The sequence below is a fragment of the Marmota monax genome, unplaced genomic scaffold, assembly GCF_021218885.2.
Source record: "Marmota monax isolate L192 unplaced genomic scaffold, Marmota_monax_Labrador192_F-V1.1 WCK01_AAM20220418_F8-fsc00001, whole genome shotgun sequence".
NCBI classification, from domain to species: Eukaryota; Metazoa; Chordata; class Mammalia; order Rodentia; family Sciuridae; genus Marmota; species Marmota monax.
The window spans coordinates 33,271,946-33,293,759 of record NW_026693777.1 but is presented as its reverse complement, the minus strand read 5'-3'; the positions used below and the strand labels follow the sequence as shown (position 1 = coordinate 33,293,759).

At 34.5% G+C, this 21,814-nt stretch overlaps 2 protein-coding genes across 2 annotated transcripts; one reads left to right on the top strand and one right to left on the bottom strand.

Annotated features, from left to right (window-relative positions):
- The first annotated feature begins 5,129 nt into the window (after window positions 1-5,129).
- Window positions 5,130-6,107, top strand: LOC124104746 (olfactory receptor 4K2-like). The gene has a single exon (XM_046461838.1). The coding sequence runs from the start codon at window positions 5,148-5,150 to the stop codon at window positions 6,105-6,107; it is 960 nt and encodes a 319-aa protein (XP_046317794.1). The 5' UTR covers window positions 5,130-5,147.
- Window positions 6,108-18,211: 12,104 nt separating this feature from the next.
- LOC124104573 (olfactory receptor 4K3) lies at window positions 18,212-19,165 on the bottom strand. Its single transcript, XM_046461591.1, has one exon. The coding sequence runs from the start codon at window positions 19,163-19,165 to the stop codon at window positions 18,212-18,214; it is 954 nt and encodes a 317-aa protein (XP_046317547.1).
- Between the last annotated feature and the right edge of the window lie 2,649 nt (window positions 19,166-21,814).

Sequence of the window (21,814 nt, the reverse complement as noted above, 5' to 3'; positions counted from 1 at the left end):
AATTCACCTTCTATTTAAGGACCCTTTCGCTTATATTGGTCCCACCTGAAAAATCCCAGTTAATCTCTTCATTGTATGGTCAGCTGATTAGCAGCTTTAATTACATCTACAAAGACCCCTTTGCCAATTCAGGTCAGATAATATAATTATCTGATATAATGATGAAATAACATTATAATGTCTTAAGTTCTTATGTACAATTGTTTATATCTAACTATTAATTTTCAAGTCCCTTATATTGTCACTTATTTTCTATGCATCTCCCACATAATTTTTCATCTTTATTTTCCATAATAGAAATTCCATTTCTAGTTCCTGACTATCTTCATCTGATTTGTCCTCAAACTTTGAAAGTTATTTTGTTAACTCAAAAATGTCTCACAGTGAATTCATTGAATTCTTTTATATGAGGAAATTTATGTGTTGAATAATATTGAGTTTCTTCTTTCAGTAACTCAATATATATTTTAATTCAAGTAATTTTTTTCTTTATATTGCATACTATAGTTTTGTTACACAAAACCAAAACATTTTAGAATAATTAGAATAAAAATCACTCCTATTTATGTATCCTATTGCTCATATGAATAGACATATTTTGCTTTAATTTTTAACAGATAATTGCTGGTGTATAACTATTGGTTTTATGTGTTTATTTTGTAACTAAGCACTGAACTGAGTTATCTGCTTTAAAAAATCTGCTTTATAAACTATTTTAAAGTGAAATTTGATCTTTTTTTTATTATGGTATGCAGACTTTTAATTTAAACACTTATGTAGATTCATGTAGTCCTACCACAACCAAGATATAGTTCCATTTTGTCCTTCATCTTATCTTTTATTGCTATTGTTTTGTTAATTCTCTTAACTTTTCCCATAATTACTCAAATAATAATTATATATACCTTTTCCTTTAGTGACAATTATACACAACTACCTTTTATTTTACAGTAGGACAAACATTTCATGTTTACTGGATCTTTGTATCTATTGTTAGGTTTTTATTTTTAAAAGCCTTTTTATCAAAGAAAAACTTGAAAACCCAATTTGCTTGTTTTCTTATTTCAAAGACTGCTGCTAGAAAGGTGGTTAGCTAGGGAAGATTTTCTTGGGCTATATTGCCAGCCCTGTAAGAAATATTGGGCAGGTGATTATTTAGAAAGAAGATCGTGTTTAGAGGGCAAGTCACAGATGAATGGTTAGCCTGCAAGTAACCATGGCAGGCTTTCAGTTTATGATTTTAGGTTGTGAGTCCATATCAAGCATATTCCTGGATGATATATCATGGGCACTTGAAACAATAAGGTTAAGATAATAATCATTTATAGTATTCCTTCTCCTACTATATTTTACTGAATACTTTCTCTGTGTTAGGTATTATGCCGACTGTATCACATTTATTTTTATCATTTATTTTTTATATCCTCTAAGGTACTTGCATAGCACCTTCCTTCATTTCTAGTATATTTGTATTTTACAATATCCCCTTTTCTAGACCTCATCTGTCCATACAGACAGCTATCATTATACTTATTCCCTTGTGCTAATTTTTAAATGCCTTGTCAGAATCTTTAATGCATTATCCTTCCTTTAATACATAACACTTCAAGTAAGCCAGTATTTGCCGGGAGCGAATTGCCATAGCCTAAAAGAATAATTCCCAATTGTGGCATTCTATAATTTTTAACACTGGGGTATAAATATGAGAGTGTAAATTTTGCCCCCAATAATGCTTTTAAAGTGATTGCCTACATTTCTTCTAGGTTAGTCCCAGTTGTCCTCTTTTCTCTAATGAATACTGCTTCAATGTGGGCATGGACCTTTGCTTTAAATAGCAAAGACATTCAGAGTTCATTTTGTGACTCTATGAAAAGCTATTTCAACATTTTAATAACTCCCACTGCAAGCAGATTCTAGTATCTAATCCCTAATCTCCTCTATGTCACTGCCTTCCAAAGGCTTTTATGTCAAGACAGGAGAGGACATATGTCCATAGTCCAGGCTTCTGATGCTTACTAAAGACCATGGTGATTTCCAGAGACTTGTTTATCTTAGAGGATATGGTGTTTTTGATTCTGGCTGCACAGCTGGTAGGTTAAAAGCTGGATATAATACTAAGGATCCTGAGAAGCACTTGTGGCTTCTTTTCTTCAGGTATCAAAAAATTAGCATTTATCTGATAATTATATAAAGTAACCATAATAGTAGAGTAGTAAAGAAAAAATGCGTATAACTTGAAGACAAAAGGATGGTTTGGTAACATAGTGATCAAAGCTGCCTTTATGGAGAAGAAAAGGAGAAGAAAACAAACCTTAAAACTGCTTATTCACTTACAATGGTGTAAGAGTAGTTTCCATAAATAATTAAATTATTTCATCAAAACAGGAAAATAAGTCAAATGTGTAAAACTGAGAACTTCAGTTAATATAAAACAAACATGATTTTCATATGAAAAGAAATAATGTATTTTGAAAAAAGAAATTATTTGGGGAGCACAATCTTTCTCTAAATTCATGAATCGAAACTAGGTTAGAATATTTTATTGCATATAGTATTATTTTTAATAAAATGAGCTTATTATTTCTGAACAACATTCTTAAATTCAAATTTTGAAACCTAGGAAGTTTCTTGAACATTGCTCAGAAAATATGCATATAACTTTATATAGACCATTTAATTTAACTATCATAAGAGGCTATATGTACCTTAAGCATTTTTTCACCACTGGACAATAGTTCCACTTTAAGAATTTCAGAATAATTCTCTCTGATAAATTTTGAAAGTATTTTTTAAATATTGAAAAAGCACTTTGAATATGTACAATAAATGAATATGTAACTAGATTTTCTTCCACATGGAAAACGTGAATTCACTTAAATAAAAAATATTACTAAAGGTAATAGCTAAACTTCATGTGTTGAGTGAACATAGAATAGAATGGAGTAGCGAGGTAGATTATATTATGGAGAGTATAATTCATTTCCAGTAAGTTTCCTTCTGCACATCAACATTTAAAAAGTGAATCCAAGTTGTTGTTATCCCTTTTCCAATTCTAACAGGACATGGAATTTTCTGCAACAGAATAGTAGTTATGACATTTCTACTCTAATGTTAGAATGTGGAACCAATGAAAACTTTGTGTTAATCATGTAAATAGAAGCCAAAATTGTTTTGGAATATTTGTTTCAGATTTTACTAAAAAACAACTAAAACTTACTCTAAGCTAGAAACCATCTGACCTCTTTTAACTGAAAGTATCCAGCAGATCTGGAAATTTTATTAGCTAGTCTATTAATTTAGAGAAAAGAGATGACTTAATAATAAAACTTATTCTTTCATCAAATTGATGCATTAATACTGTCACAACAGTTAAAGTTGGTTTAAAATATTAGGAAATTTTAGCAGCCAGTAGTCCCAAATTTTTCTAATGTGGGTTTTAATTTTTACTTAATATTTATTTTGAGCAGTTTTTTAGTGATCATTGGGGATAAATTAATGGAAGGGAAGTGAAAGAAATGAAAGTCATTAGCTCATTTATTGATTATTTTTCCATCTGTTCATTCTTTAGATTTATGACAATGACTTCATTCTTTTCTTCTCATTTAATATCAATTGTAACTTGAATATGAGCATACGACATTTAACATGTGTTGGCATTGTTTCATCCTATTTCACTGATATATTTAAATTTTAATCTTTTTTGATGAACTTAGAAAACATTAATATAAAATAAATTTTAAAATCACAATTTAAAAGATAAAATTAATAACAGAATTATATATAATGACATTGATTAATATTGAAATTATTATCAAACTAGATGAAATATTCATATGTGCAGTGAGAATTCTTAAATTATCTAATGTAACAAAGGAACTCAGTATTACATGTGAAAATAGCAATTTAACTGAAAAAAAGTGATTTTAAAGGTAAACATTTTTTATAAAGACCTGAACTGAAACAATATTAGATATTTCTTTTCCATTAATTTTAATGTGACAAAATTTTCCAGTGACCCAAAAACTTTCAGAAAACTCATCTGAGTTTTCCATAATCAAAGGCATACATTTTACTAGGTGCTGGAAGGATAAACCCTCTTTGGTGACAAAATTGGTGTTCATTTACCACGACCAATTTTGATTTGTATTGTACCACACTTTTGACTCTTTGGTAGACAGTGATATCATCTTTGAAATAAAATTATAGAACTTGGGAAGTACTGTAAATGAGAAAAGTAATTTTGGAAAGTTATTCTGAATTTTTATAGTAGCTCACCATCCTCACTTTAAAACAATAGCTTCATTTGAGTAACATGAAGAGAATCAAAGGATAGTCTCTTAAAAAATAAAAGTTTCTGAGGTTACAAAATAACAAAAGCTAAAAATAATTTATTTATATTACAGGTATGCCCTTTGGTGGTCAGTTGTTTCATAGATTTAAAAAAATCAAAGGTAAATAATTTGTCACCCTAATAAGGATATAAAGTGGATCTTCTCTAATCGTTATATTAAAAAGTTAATTAAATCTAGTGTTCATCAATGTTTGACTTGATATAATTGAATTTTTGTGGAGTAAGAGAAACCGTTGGAGTTTCAGTCCTTATTTTTACTTATGTGTCTTACTCAGTACAGTCTAAAAACTTAACATAATCTGTAAATATGATTTATGCAGCTTCCTAGGTGTATTCAGACAAGTGTTAGTGTGTGGGCGTGTATGAATGTAGCCCAATGTATACGAGTGCTGGCTATAAGTGAGAGTTTGTGCTTCTCAGGTGTTATCCAGTAGTAATTGATCAGTGCTTCCAAGAAGGAAACTCTTTACTTTGAAAGTTTTTTTCTTTATTAAATTATTTATTTATTCTAATTTGTTACATATGATGGCAGAATGCAATTCATTTCATATTACACATATAGAGCACAATTTTTCAAGTCACTGGTTGTACACAAAGTATTTTCACAACATTCGTGTCTTCATACATGTACTTAGAGTAATGATGTCTGAGGTTTTTACATAGATTTTAGATAATCAGTGATCTAGAGAACAATCAAATGACATCATAAGTTTGTCACATGTAGCTGTAGACATATCATGTTTTTCTAGCCTTAATTTTGTTCCTTTTAAGATTACAGAGCTGTATCTGCAGAACAATGGAGGGTTTTAACCATTCCAGAGTATCTGAATTCGTGTTACTTGGACTGACTGATTCTTCTGAGCTTCAGATATTCTTCTTCGTAGTGTTTTCCATCTTCTATTTAATGACTATGTTTGGCAACTGCCTGATTTTGCTCACTGTCCTATCCACCTCAAACCTTCACTTGCCCATGTACTTCCTGCTCAGCAACCTCTCTCTCATTGACATGTGCCTGTCCTCCTTTGCCACGCCAAAGATGATTATGGACTTCTTTGCTCAGCGCAAGACCATATCCTTTGAGGGTTGCATTTCTCAGATCTTTTTTTTGCATCTTTTCACTGGGACAGAGATTGTGCTGCTGATCTCCATGTCTTTTGACAGGTACATTGCCATATGTAAACCTCTCCATTATTCAACAATTATGAGCCCAAGAGTATGTGTTGGGCTTGTCATAACTTCTTGGACAGTGGGCTTCCTGCATACCATGAGCCAGCTGGCTTTTACTCTCTATTTACCCTTCTGTGGTCCCAATGTGATAGATAGTTTCTTCTGTGACCTTCCTTTGGTCATCCAGCTGGCTTGTATAGACATATATGTTCTTGGGATCTTCATGATCTCAACCAGTGGTGTTATTGCTCTTATAAGTTTTCTGCTTTTGCTCACTTCATACATCATTGTTCTTGTCACTATCAGGGACCATTCCTCCACACGCTCATCTAAGGCTCTTTCTACCTGCACTGCACATTTCATAGTGGTATTCATGTTCTTTGGGCCTTGCATCTTCATTTATGTGTGGCCTTTCACAAATTTCCTGGTGGACAAAATTTTGTCTGTTTTCTATACCATCTTTACTCCCTTTCTGAATCCACTAATCTATACTTTGAGAAACCAAGAAGTAAAGACAGCAGTAAAGAAGAAACTAAGTAATCAATATTTCAGTTTTGGAAAAACTACTCCAAGATATTCAGTGCAATGAATGGAGCTATCCTAGCTGAGATGTAGATCATCCAATTTTGCTTAGAAAGCCAGAGAAAGTTAAACCTAGAATCTGACTTTCAAGTCACTTTGTCTAAAATCATGAAAACAAGAAGCCAGGGTTGACATATGTGCAACATCTTGGCTGGTGAAGTACTTGCAAGCCTGTTGAGATTATGGATTCTTTTGATAATTTGTTAAAAGCTAATGTTTATTTTCATAAACATTATATCATCAAAATTGTGAACATAATTTCAGAACTTCATAGATCCATGAGTCCTGAAACATAACTACTTAGAGAATATAGATAAAAATATTGTTTTCTAACCAAGAACATTCCTAAGTGGCTGCTCAATGTGGGGTTCTCTGATGGTGTCTACCTTAATTTAGAATTTTAATTAGGATTTTGGGGCATATTTCACAGCATTAGAAATATTGTCATGTGAAAATTCATATTGTGGATCATTTCATTCTTCATTAAGTATGCGTAATATTCCATTGTGTATATATACCACAGAGTTTCTTTATCCATTAATTTATTGTAGGGCATCTAGGTTGCTTCCACAGTTTAGCTACTGTGAGTTGAGATGCTATAAACATTGATGTGGCTCTGCCTCTGTAGTATACTGATTTTAACTCCTTTGGATATATTGAGGAATGGGATAGCTGGGTCAAAAAGTGGTTCCTTTTCTAGTTTTTTGAGGACTCTTCATACTTCTTTTCAGAAGGGTTGCACCAGTTTGCTGTCCTACCAACAATGTATGAATGTTCCCTTTCTCCACCTTCTTGCCAACATTTATTGTTACTTGTGTTCTTGATAATTGCCATTCGGACTGGAGCAAGATGGAATCTCAGTGTAGTTTTAATTTAAATTTCTTTAATTGTTAGAAATGTTGAACTTTTTTTCATATATTTGTTGATAACTTCAACATATCAGCACAGGAACTGACTTCCTGAATAAGATTCCTAAAGCACATGAAGTGAATTCAAGAATCAATAAATGGGATGGATTCAAACTGAAAAGTTCCTTCTCAGCAAAGGAAACAATCAATATCGTGGATGAATTCTTTTGAATAGCGTTGAACAATCTTCATTCAGCGGGTTGAGTTTGAGATTTGAATCCACTTTGAACATGAGAGAATATGAACAAAATATGTGTAAAATTTAGCAATGCTCAATACTCATGAAAGGTTTAGTAAACACTAATAATATTGTATATTAAATAGACATAAAATTACAGGTACTGGGATGGAAAGTTAAATGCTTACTTGAACTTAAATGGCATGAATTTGTGTCAGAAAATAATGTGTCAATTTATTAGTCTTTGATTCATTTCTGTAGTTAATCTTGTCTTTTGTACGCCTGTATTTTTTCAAAAGAAGTATTATATTTGGGGGATTTCTTATTTAAATTGAAATATATTACAAGATTGCATGAAAGGCCAAGTAGTAAATATACGATGTTTGATAGGTCTGTATTTTGTTTTATCACAATAATATTTTAGAATAAACTAGGTTAGAAGTTCTGAAGTATTATTTATGTCTTTGTCTTTTACCCACTTGAAAAGCAGTAATGGAAATACTTGAACTTCTTAGATAACAAGGAAGGGGACAGATGGGGAAAGGGAGGAAGGATGGGAAAGGGAAGAAACTGCTGAATGAAATTGACTAAATTATGCTCTGTGGATGCATGAATACATACTCAGTAAGTTCCACTTTTATGTATAACTATAATGTATCAGTTTTAAAAAATGATAAATAAATGGAAGATGAATATAATACAAAAAGGGGTAAAGGGTTAGGGGAAGGGAAGAGGAAAATACTGTGGATTGGAATGGAGAAAAATTTGTTATATGCATTTATAAATATGTCAAAATGGACCCTGCTAGTGTGTATGACTATAAAGCACTAATAAAAGTTTTTAAAAAAGAATTGTTTGGAGACCTGGTAGAACGCACTATTCAGGAAATTATTAACATCAAAATTATAAAGCCATAGAATTAAGTCAGATATTTTTTCTGGCTGATAAATCTCTGTAGGTGGAGAATGAAAATCTATCTAATCTCCACCTGCAAATTTCTAGAAGTAGAGCCCATTCCTGGGGATCAGTTAAGCCCTGAGCTGCCTTCATTCAGTCCACTCTCTGAACCTAGTAAAGATTTCTGCATTGATGAGGCAGAAGTCCGGATCAAAACTTCAAGGCCAGCCTGGGCAACTTGGTGAGGCTCTGTCCCCACAACAAAACAAAACAATAGGCTGGGGAAGTTTTTTAGTGGTGGAGCACCCATGGTTTTAATCCCTAGTACTGCAGAAACAACAAAAATACAGATGAATTCTGCACTGATAGAACACATGTGCTTAGCCATTCCTCACTGTGTGACATTTCCTAGCCTCTGAGGGTAGCTCTCTGTCCGACACTACCCTGAACTCTTCCTCAGGCTGCACTGCAGGTGATTCACCATATAGTCATTGTCATTAGAGGAAGGTAAATCCGAAGTACAAGGAGAAGAAAAGACTGCAGAGAAGAAGAGAGAAAAAAAATGGGAACACGGAGATAGTGGAATGATACATGTAATTCTTATACAAAGCTATTAATACCTTCAAAATTTGATTGCATCTTTTCTATCATTCTCTATCCCATACAATCCATGAAGAGTCCTCCTACCTAAAATATATATTGACATCATGTATGTCTCCATTTCTGCTGCCATCTGTGTAGACCAGGTTCAAAAAATAAAGTAGACTAAAGGTTGACATTTCAGGAGCAGGGCTTACGATTTAAAAATAAAGATGATAAATGGCTAGAAATTGGGAGTGAGGCAAAAGTACATTTTTACCTTAAATTTTTTCTACACAGTGTACTATTACACTGTCACAGAATAGCACACAGCCCACCACTCTAGTCAATACTTCTGCACCAACTTGATCATTGGCCTTCCTCAAGAGCTTCTCGTGATTCCCCACCTGTAATTCCTTCTCCAGGTAACAGAGTACCGGGAGCAGGAGAAGATGAAAGCTGGTTAATGGATACTAAGCTATAGTTAGATGGGAGTAGAAGTTCTTGAGTGCTAATAGGAAATCGTAGGTAATAACAATGTACTGTGAATTTAAAAAAGCCAGAAGAAAAGATTTGAATGTTTTCATTTAAAGAAATGACACATATATGTGTGTCACAATATCACATGGTACCCCATGACTCTGTGAAGTTTTATGTTTATGTGTATTAATTAAACAAAATTTAAATAAAAAAATAAATGGGAGTGTGAGGAGTACTGGAGCTCGGGTTGGGTTCTTAACCTGTGGGTCAGACTTTCAAGATGTCTATTAATGGAATTCAAGATGTCTGTGAACTCAGAGGGAAAAATTGAAAATTTATCCTATAATAATCTCTAATTGAAATATAACATACTTTAAAAGTATGAATACAGAAAGCATTATGAATATAAGTGATTGTATGATAATAGAATAATGTCATAGATAGTTTTACAGAAATATCAAAATATTGTTAATGATAATCACTATTTAAAAATTATTTTAAAATTGTCACTATATCTTATTCAATGAGTTCATAAAGCACATACATCACTATATCACAATTTAAAAATATTTTGATGATATAATTGATTTGCTTTGTGCTTCTATATATTTTATCTTGTGTGATCATGATATTATGCTTGGGAAAGAGTTTAGACTTCCACCGGGTTTATGATGTACGTGCACCACACAGACAGACATATGCACACATGACTAAGAACTCCTGCATTTTCGGTTAAGTGCATACAGATTTATTGAGCATTTACATTGCAGCTAGAAAGATCTCATCTTCCTGTTTAGTTTGATAACAGGACACTTAAGTTCATGTAGTTTGAGATTCCTACAGTATGTGTGTACATATATATATATATATATATATATATATATATATATATACACACACACACACACACACACAATAAATGTAGCATTTGTTCAATCACATGGGGACATTAATATTCGTAAAATTATATACATATATGTATAATTATATACATATATATTCATCTTTTTTGGTTAAATTTTTATTTATTTATATGTAGTTCTGAGATTCGAACCCAGTGCCTCACACATGCTAGGCAAACGCTCTCCCATTGAGGTACAACCCAAACCCTAGTCATCATTCTTAATAATGAATATAAAATGTATAATATGCCTTTCCTACCATTATACCTATAACTTTTCTTTCATCTCTAAATCTGACTTTGCCATGATCTTCTCTTGCCCCCAACCTTTTATGACACACTCTCAATAAATGTAACATTTTTTCAATCACATGGGAACATTAATATTCCTAAAATTATTCCTATATGAGACATTAGCTAGGCTGATATGTAAAAATCTATTATATCCTGTTATTTTTAAGTGTTTCTCTCTGATTTTCTTACTTTAATCGAATTCCCACTAATTAAATTTCTGCTTTTAGTCACTGGCATTTCATCACATGTTGCAGAGCTATGCAGCTCTTCCAAGGCTACTTCTAACTGGAGGAGGACAGGGTTTGCTTCTTCATGAAGCAGTTCAAAACTAATAGAACAGAGGATGTAGCATTGCAGGATTTTCTGCTTTTGTCAAGTGGGTGGCATTTTAGTCTTCTTTCAATAAAGATAATTTAATAAATTACTTTTAGACATTTTTACATATCAGGAACTATACACTATCCTAGAGAAACCAAAATAATAATACACCATCTGTATCTTTAAAGAGGTCATAAACTTTTAAGAAGAAAGGTAATAATCTCATAGCACTGCTAGGATGTAAGTTTGTATGTGGTGAGATACAGACCTAGGAAAACAAACAAACAAACATGTTTAAATATTCCTGGAAAAGTCAGAGGAAACTTCTCAGAGGCAGTGCTGAATCTGGGAAGGAAATGCCATGCTGAGGCAATATATGCCAGGGGGTAATGACAGAGGAAAAGGCAGAGAATGAGAAAATGCCCAGTAAATTCCAGAGCTGCATCTGGTTTACTACTTCTACACAAGATATTAACTTAGCAGTAGAGGAAGTAGAGACTCTGCTCACAGGAAGTGTCAGAGCTTTGGATGCTACTACCATAAAGAAAGTAGGTATGCTGTATTGGTAATGGTGAAACATTGAGGAAACGAGGACAGATTAGAAGCAACTTTTACACAGTTCCTAATGTGAGAACATTACACAGACTTCTCAGGTTATTTGATGATAAAGCTTTGTCTCTTTTTTCTCTATGATGGGTAGGAGGGTGCTCTTCTTTGTGGGGATAAGTGCATGGAGTATTGCATACATGGCATATATTAAAGGTGTCTGAGTAGCAGGCCACTCCCCTGTGCTAATCGCATGAGCAGGCCACTTACCCTGTAGGCACAGCCCTGGGCATGAGGCCATGTGTTGCAGTCCCTGTGCTTCCCCCTTGGCCAACTCTATGGCCGGCTCCACGGCCCACTCCACGTCCCACTCCACATCCCACTCCTCGATTGGCTGCTGCAAGAACAGTTAGCAGACATTGCATTGGGGGCTTCCTGTAATCTGCTTAGCTACTGCCTGAATATATATACATGGTAACTGTGCAATAAAATCAGACCTGCTTCCTGCTTGGTCTCCGGAGGTCTTAATTAGTGAACCCTGCAGCCACACTCTCCTCTCCCCTGTTCCGTGGACCTTCTCGCTGGACGAGAGAGAGCCCATGCACTTCTTGTCTTCTTTCTATATAACTTCTTTCCTGTATAACTTTGAATTTGCTTTTTAACCAATGTGCTGAGCATTGAGCTACGTGAAGAGCTGACTTGTGGCTTTAGCCCAGTGGTTTCCAGAAGCAGGTCTTCCTTCAATCTGTATTCTTTTCTCTCCTGATCACCTTGTACTTTGAAGCTGTTTCCAGAATCTCTTTTCTTCCCATACTCTGAAATGACCTTATTGTTTTATATACACCTGCTGTTGTGCATGGCAGATGGCTGCATTTCATTTTGGGGGATGAGGTGACAGGTAATGGAGTTTCATGCATTAAGGTGATGGAGTAGCTGGAAAGGAACAGGAAGGATTACAGAAGAGGTTTACACATCCTTTACTAATGAGAAATGCATTGCTCAGCATTTGTTTCTCCAAAGGCAAAGTATTCTGCGTTGATGATATTCTCCATCCACTATTGACAAGGGTTTTATTTTATTCATTCTCAAGTATTAGTTACCAAAAGTTTATAATGTGACAGATATCACTCCCTGGATCACAGAAACAATGGTACTAGTGTTGGAAAATATACAACAGCAAATTATAACAATGTATGGTTGGATTCTGATTACCTTACCTTCTCAGCCCTATTTTACATTCTTCCCTGCCCCCCCCCCAATACAAGTTTTCTTTCCCTTCAGTGTGCCAGCTTCACCTCTGTAGGGGCCTTTTCATCAAGTTATTTTATCTTGCTTAGATTAACAATAGTGTTCTACCCCAGCTGCTCACCAAATCCATATCCTACCTATTCCTCAGGATTAACCTTGATATAATTTCTCCAAAATTCTCCTATGATCACACCAACTATAAAAAAAATTCCAGTATATAAATTTGGAAGATTAAATGAGGTGCCAGAATTATCTGCATGTTAGTTTTGGAACTCAGAAAAGGGGTTGGCTGATTATAATATGATAAAAGGAAGCTAATAAACATAACAGTGTGGTGAGAATCTAGTGAAGTTTAAATAGGAAGAGCAAGCTTCTAGAAATATAGTGATATAGTGATAAGGAGAATATTTTAAAAGACTTGTATTTAGAAAAAGATAATTACTTCAAAGAGTGTAACAAGTCACTACTTTTAATTGTATTCTAAGTCAAGTAATATGGCAGACACTAAAAACAAATTAACAAACAAATGTACAACAGTAACAAATGACGAAAGAAAGAAAGAGAGAGAAAGAAAGAAAGAAAGAGAGAGAGAAAGAAAAAAGCAGGGCCCAAGTCTGCCTTCCAAGTGTTTAGCAATTGTTAGAAAAAAAGACACAGAGTTAAGTGCCCCAGTCTGGCTGGGCACAAATCACTGAGCCGCCACAAAGCACTTGTATCTTCAAACAGGAAACTTTATTGCCTGAACTCCAACAGCACTCCACGAACACTCCCTGGGAACTCTCCCGAAAGCCAAACATGCGGCTCCTCCAGGAACACACCACACACCAACAGGAACTCCCTCCACTGGCTGCACACGCATTCACTCTCGGAACCCCGAGAGAACTCAACGGGAACTCCAAAGTAGCGGGCGCCCAAGACAGCAAGAGCCTCCCTATTACTGGTGTAAAGGTCTAATATACAATTGAATCAAGCCAGCACCATCTTAATGGCTCGACTCTCAACCATTACTTCTGGCAAAATGCCAGGGGCCATTCCGACTAGGCTGTGGCTCTCAACAGTTAAGAATGGTTTTTAATCTCTGAAAGAAGTAAAGAAGATTCCATAAAAAACTGAAGAAGCTTCCTTTAGAAGATAGTGCTTAGATCAAACTTTGAAAAAGTGATCAAATCAAACCATACTTTCTTAATTCTAAAACCACTGAAAATTGTTGAAACAAATATTATAAAATTATATTTTAAGTAGATTTTTCTCAAAGAAAAGTGGAATAGTAACTGACCAGAAAGAAAGTGGCATGTCGAACAAATTCTTTACCAAGTTTCCATATATATATATATATATGAATTTCACAAATCCCCAGCTACATCTCAGGTGGAATATCACTTTGTTGATTGTCCTTTAAGCTTTGAGATGAGCACGGGAAAATAGTCCCCCCCCATTCGTTCTTTTTAGTTATAAATGACAGTAGAATCCTTTTTGACATAATTATAAAAGGATGGAATATACCTTGTTCTAATTCAATCCCCAATGCATCCTCTTCCCCTTCCCTCCCCACACCTCCTTCTTCCTTCACTATACCAACTTTCTGCCATTTACACATAGTTATTTTTAAAAATTAATTTCTCATGGATGTCCACTATGGTAAGATTCACTGTAGTGTATTCATACGGGAACATAGGAAAGTTATGTCCAATTTATTTCACCGTCTTTTCTTTTCCCATCATCCCTTCCTTCCCTTCATTCCCCTTTCTTTACTGAAATTCTAGTCTTTTTTATTTGTTCTAATTATTTACACATGACAGTAGAATGCACTTTTTTATATCATACACAAATGAAGTATAATTTCTCATTCTTCTGGTTGCACATGATGTAGAATCCCACTGGTCATGTAGTCATATATATATATATATATATATATGATAATAATGTCTGATTCATTCTACTAATCTTCCTGTCCCTATACTTCCTCCCCACCCTTCACCCACCTCTGCCTAATCTAAGGTAACTCTATTCTTACTTAGGTGCCCCCCTTATTATGAATTATTTACATTTGCATATCAGAGAAAACATTGGTTTTTTGGGGATTGACTTATTTTGCTTAACATGATATTCTCCAGCTCCATTCATTTACCAACAAATGCCATAATTTCATTCTTCTTTAAGGCTGAGTAATATTCCATTGTGTGTGTGTGTATGTATATATATATATATATATATATATATATATATATATACACACACACACACACATTTTCTTTATCCATTAATCTGTTGAAGGACATCTAGGTTGGTTCCATAGTTTAGCAATTGTGAGTTGAGCTGCTATAAACATTGATGTGGCTGTGTCATTGTTGTATAGTCTTTTTTTAAAAATCCTCCCCCTTATTGTGAATTAGCTTCTACAAAGGAGACAAAACATTTGACTTTTGGCTTTTTTGGAAAACTAGTTCTTTAAGCAGGTACAATTGATTTGCTGTAGGGAAAGAAATAGGAATAAAAGTACTTTGATGACCAGTGATCTAGTTTGGTGTTGATAATTCAGTCCTTGAAGTTCATCCACTGTGAAACAAATCTTTTATTATTATTATTATTATTAGTTGTTCAAAACATTACAAAGCTCTTGACATATCATATTTCATACATTTGATTCACGCGGATTATGAACTCCCATTTTTACCCCGTATACAAATTGCAGATTCACATCGATTACACATCCACTTTTTTACATATTGCCATACTAGTGTATGTTGTATTCTGCTGCCTTTCCTATCCTCTACTATCCCCCCTCCCCTCCCCTCCCCTCCCATCTTCTCTCTCTACCCCATCTACTGTAATTCATTTCTCTCTCTTGTTTTTTTCCCTTTTCCCCTCATTTCCTCTTATATGTAATTTTGTATAACCCTGAGGGTCTCCTTCCTTTACCATGCAATTTCCCTTCTCTCTCCCTTTCCCTCTCCCCTCTCGTCCTTGTTTAATGGTGATCTTCTTCTCATGCTCTTCCTCCCTGCTCAGTTCTTAGTTGCTCTCCTTATATCAAAGATGACATTTGGCATTTGTATTTTAGGGATTGGCTAGCTTCACTTAGCATAATCTGCTCTAGTGCCATCCATTTCCCTGCAAATTCCATGATTTTGTCATTTTTTAGTGCTGAGTAGTACTCCATTGTGTATAAATGCCACATTTTTTTAATCCATTCATCTATTGAAGGGCATCTAAGTTGGTTCCACAGTCTAGCTATTGTGAATTGTGCTGCTATGAACATCGTTGTAGCAGTATCCCTATAATACGCTCTTTTAAGATCTTTAGGGAATAGTCCAAGAAGGGGAATAGCTGGGTCAAATGGTGGTTCCATTCCCAGCTTTCCAAGGAAACAAATCTTGATGTTGTTTTGCATGTGTGTACATTAAATGTTCTGAAAAAATTAGGCATTTTTACATCCCTCTACATTTACTTCTGATTTCATTTATTAGACCATATGAGAGATCATCTTGTGAAATAGTTACATTCAGGAAAAGCAAATGTAGAAGAGAAAAATCTAATTAATTAAAAGAAGAAGAATTGAAGAAAGAAAGAAATAACTCTATATAACCTCATTATAGCCAGTTTTGATTAGGTCAGTAAATCTTGGAGATGAAATTAAGGCACCATGAAATTAGGTTCAGTATTCTAGTAAACTGTTAGGTTCATCTTATACAATGAATTGTTGGCACTCAGTGTTAGGCTGCTTCTATGGCAGTGAAAATGAGCGATTCAAGAGTATGCTAAGGTGATTGGCTCTCAGTACAGAACATGAGGCAGGAAGAGAAAGAACTCCATTAATAGAAGGATTCCCAAAGGGACTGGGATACTTTGTCACTCAAAGTTTCTTAGCTTGGTGCTCGTGTCATCTGCCTAGACCTAGTCTTTGGGCTTAACTTCTGATGTTGAATGCTTCCTAACTCTGGAACTGACGGTCTTTTTAGAATATGTGCATATTCTCATTTAACCATGGCATTTATTTTGCTATAATTCTAGCAACATGTATATTAATATGCTAAAGGTGCATAAATTTCCCAGCCTGATCTTGAAAATAATATATAGCATTTTTATCCTCATCAGCTAGCCATATATGACTAATCAAAATGAAATATGAACAACCCACCTTAGAAATTTAGTCCTGCTAACAGAATTGAGAAGGTGGGAGAACAGATTTATGATATTCAGAGTCAGATGAATAAAAATATTTATTTATTTTAATTAACATTAATCCAATAGTTTATCTCACCAGTGATCATTAAACACATTCGTAAATTGAACTGGATCTACTTTAGCAAAAGAAATAAACACAAAAGTATACATTTTTAACTTTCCCAAATCCTAAAACTTTTTTCATCAATTTAAACAGATTATGCATTTGCAATTTATAGTAGTTGGTACACTTTCAATATATAGACACAGAAACTCTTGAGTCAATGTAGCAAGGTGTGTATTAATTTCTTTATATAGGTAAATATAGCTCTATCCATTTACCTACCTACCTGCTTATATTGCCAAGCATGCATCCACCCATTCATATATTTCAGATTCCATCTGCTCATGTATTAATCTATTGAGTGATTCATCTATTTGTCTCCTTAAAATTTACCAGTAACCTATATATTCCAGACTCTTTACATGTACTCAGAATAGGGCGATATTACACAACACAATATGCAAAAACTGACAGTACCAGGCAATTGGATAATTATTAGTAGTTATAGTAGTTCAGTTTTATGAAGATAAACTGACTCTAGTTCAATAGAAAGAGGACAAGAAAAAAAGTAAACGAAGGTACTTTCTAGGTTAAACTGTCATCAAAACTGTATCAATTTGGGAATGTAATATTCCCTGCTCTCAATTTATAAATTGCTCTCTATAAAATTAATAGATTTGACCAGATGATTTCTGTTTTCTAAAAACTCCAATTATTACCCACATTAAAAAAAAATGTGGAAGGACCACTCTCTCATGGGGGTCTGTAAGTTAAATACTATAGTTAGCCAGGAAGGAAATGGCTCAGATTCTTCAGGACCTCACTATTTACAATGTGGTTTTGAATACAAAAATGATATAGTAAGCATGAAAGTACCAAAATAATTCATTACTATTTAGAAAGTAAACAAGTATTCATATTTGTAAGTGAACAAACCAGATGCTGCCTCTAAATAGCATGACTTGGAAAAGTCACTGTTTTCTTTAGGTGTAGTTTCAACTTTTATAGAATAGGACTGTGGATAGGATTTGTTGTACATGACTCTAGGATCTTCTCTCTCTCTCTCTCTCACTCTCTCTCTCTCTCTCTCTCTCTCACACACACACACGTACACACACAGAGACACACATGAACGATAAGAATTTTATTGGAGTTTACTATACTGTTTCAAAACTATGGAGCCTACTCTAGGTGATGTAGGAACTGAAGATTTATAAGGCACATTCTTATTCTTCAAAAATGTTTTATAAACAATATTAAATAGCAAATACTTTTACTTATCAAGAACCCTCCACTTCTTTCTGACTTTTGCATTAAAAACCATTCATCAGCACTTTGCCCGCAATGGGGAAATCCTGTTGCTCCTTTGGTTCACAGGGTACTGCTTGTGGGCAATTAAGAAGACGAGAACTCAGTGACTGATGAGATTGATGACTAAATCAGTTCTCTCACCAACTACTTGATTTCTTGCAATGGTGTCTTTATGTTGAGAGGGATAAGAGCTGAACAGTCTTTAATTTTTATATGAAGAAAATTAAGGGATCTGATCAGTTTTCCTAGACTTGAAGACATGGCTGCTTAGTTTCCTCATGGACTGCTTGACATCTTTATTTCTAAGAGTATAGATCACTGGATTCAAGAGGGGAGTGAATATAGTATAAAACACTGAGAGTACTTTGTCTATTGGGAAATTTGTGAAAGGCCACACATAGATGAAAATGCATGGGCCAAAGAAAAGGGTTACAACAGTAAAGTGGGCACTGCAAGTGGACAGGGCTTTAGAGGACCCGCCAGAGGAACGCTGCCGAACGGTGACCAGAATAATGGTGTAGGAGATCACCAACAGGATGAAGCACACCAGGGCAATCATGCCGCTGGTAGAGATCATGAACACCCCCAGAATGTATGTGTCTACGCAGGCAAGTTTGATTACCAAAGGGAGGTCACAAAAGAAGCTGTCTACTTCATTGGGTCCACAGAAGGGCAGATTCACAGTAAACGCTAACTGACTCAGAGCATGGAAGATGCCCACAATCCAGGAAAGTATCACAAGCCCAATGCACATTCTCCGGCTCATGATGACCAAGTAATGCAGAGGCTTACATATAGCCACGTACCTATCAAAGGACATGGATATCAGCAGGACAATCTCAGCACCTCCTAAGAGGTGTAGAAAGAATATCTGCGTTATGCAGCCTTCAAAAGAGATGACTTTGTGCTCACTGAGGAAGTCTGCAATCATTTTGGGGGTGGCAAATGAGGCCAGGGACATGTCAATGAAGGAGAGATTGCCCAGCAGAAAGTACATGGGGGAGTGAAGACGGGGCTCTAATACAATTGTCAGCACAATGAGGAGGTTCCCCAGCACAGTGGCTGCATAGACCACAGAGAAAAACAGGAAGTAGAACATCTGGAGCTCTGAAGACCCAGACAAACCTCGAAGAATGAATTCTGTCACCATGGACTGATTGCTCCAGGCCATATTCATTCTGATTTCTGGAAGAATTCTGTCATTTCAAAATGGGAAGAGAACTATGAAAAAAATACAGCATTGAAACTCCAAGTGAGAATTTTTACATAGAATAGTTTACTGGCTCCAGATAGTTCTCTCTTGTGCCTTTTCCCAAATCACAGTGGTTGAATATTTTCCCCAAAGGCCTTTATAGATATTTTAAAAGATTCAATTAAAGATCTGTTCTTATAACCTAAAAATTTGTTTTATAAGAAAAAATGCAAATATTCATAAAAGAAACAAAAATAAAAGTATTCAAATATTTTCTTCTTAGTTTGTGAAATACTTTAAAATTTCACAGCTAGTTCCTGGCTTGGTGGCTCACACCTGTAATCCCAGTGGCTTCAGAGGCTAAGACAGGAAGATCACAAGTTCAAAGCCAGCCTCAGTAACTTAGCAGGGCCCTAAGCAACTTAGTGAGACCCTGTCTCAAAGTACAAAATAAAAAAAGGGCTGGGGATGTGGCTTAGTTGTTAAACACCCCTGGGCTCAATTCCCAGTACCAAACCAAACAACATTAAACAAAGAAAAAAATTTCACAACTTACTGCCAACAGGTTTTAATAGGTAAAATAGAAGGGAGTGATGACTTTTCTCACAACATCATGGTATGAGGAATCTTGAGAATCATGATTGCTCTTTAGTGGAAATGCTGTAGAAAAGCTTTGTGGACTCTGGTCTCCTGTACTGTCTAGGAAAAAGGAATAGAAGGTGGGGGAGATAAAATGGCTACAGAGAAACACAGTTGATTTCAATTTTATAATGGAGTTTGTCCAAAATAAAAAAAGAAATAGCCTCTAATTCTTAGATTTTTATTTCAGTTATGTAGATATTAAGAACAACCTTGGTTCTATGCCACCAATTCCATGCACTTTCTAATCCAGGCTGATGAATGTGTGCTGGTTAAAACCTGAAGGAACTATACATTTCCAAGCATATTTAAATAGAAAATGTGGTAAATATCACACCATCTGAAGCCAGATATTTTTTAACTACTGGAATTGATTGACTTTCAAAACACAATTTGAAACAGAAAATTCTTCCTGTTTGTAAAATTTTCAAGAAGCAAATATGAGACAGATTTATATAGAGACAGAAAATGGTAATGCTGAACCTAGAAGTTATGTAACATAAATATTTCAAAGGGTGCAGCTATACTGATGAGAGAGACTTTCTGAGACCTGAGAAGACTTTACAAATTGTCCAGTTGAAATGATACGTACCTAAAATTCATGAAAAAAAGCCCTCTCATCTTGCCACTAAAGCAAGCTTTTCTTTTCCTTTTGTCGTTTCAAAACTCAAAGTATACATTCTATACAAAATATTCCAAGACAACATATTTATACATGCAACTACCTTCTTGTTTGGAAATTAGATATGCTCTCTTTAGCTGGGCATTTGTTCTAGCCTTGCCCATTACAGAATATTTCAGATGTCTTCTGCACCACCTACCTGTTATTAAAATAGATGTCTCAGCATAACTCTTATATAAGTTGGTGTAGCAGATATAGCAATAGCAATGTCCTGGAACTCAGAAAAAGTGGATTCAAATTTCCTAAAATTCTGCAATTGGATAACCTAGTGAGTCAAACAGTGCCTCTGATTCTTCATATGTAAATTAGATGGGTTGATGTAGCTGATTGTAGTATCCTTTCCACAAATTGTAGTGTGTTGATGCTCAACTAATTCCTGAGAGCAGTAATAACAGCTTCAAAGTGAACTTAGATAAATCCTATGCCTAATATCTGGGAAAGGAGGATCAAAGTCTTTAGAACCTTTTCATTTATAATGTCTGTGTTTATATGAATTGATTTAGTGAATTACATAAATGGCATGAAAAAGACCAGCTGCTACTTAGGGAATAAATGGTTAAATTGCTGTGGGAGTTATTAAAACATTCAGCTTAATTTGTCCAGAGTTGAAGATGGATTACAGAATGTGTGATAGCTCTTTTGTGCTTCATATGCAGGGTGTGGATATGGTGAGGCAGGGAAGATATAAGAAATAATCTTCACTTGGACAACAGCAAAGATAAGACATAAGAATTTAGATATTTAGATAAGAATTTAGTATTTGACTTGCAAGGCTGCAAACTTTCTCTCTCAGTTCATTCAACAGATGAAGATAAAGCCTGTATCACCCTACTTGAATACAAATTTATACAGTAACTAATAGAGTTAATGTTTAACACTTAAAGTTTGTAATTTTCACTTAGATTATTACGAATTAAGGGGAAAAATAAAGTGAAAAAAGTCTGGCTTACAAATTCTAACTATACGAATAATATTAAACAATCATAAAATCTTTAATATCCATGCAAAAATCAGAATAATAACAATACAATTTAGATGTTAACCATGTTTAAATAGTTCTTTATTTAAAAGAAATATTTGAATATTTACATTATTCTTAGCTTATACTTATATAGTAAAATACATTTATTTGATGAAACTACATCAAATTCCTCTGCTGTAATATAAAGAATGTTGGATCTCAGGACTGGAGGCCTGAGTTTACATCATAGCACAAGACTAATGGATTTCATTTGAGTTCATTGCCACATTAGCATTCTGAGAAACAATTTCCTCATTTTTAATGAAAAATATAAAAAAGCATTGTTATATTA

Excerpts from the sequence above, each read along its gene's own strand:
- LOC124104746 (XM_046461838.1), top strand. The coding sequence starts at position 5,148 with ATGGAGGGTTTTAACCATTCCAGAGTATCTGAATTCGTGTTACTTGGA.
- LOC124104573 (XM_046461591.1), bottom strand. The coding sequence starts at position 19,165 with ATGAATATGGCCTGGAGCAATCAGTCCATGGTGACAGAATTCATTCTT.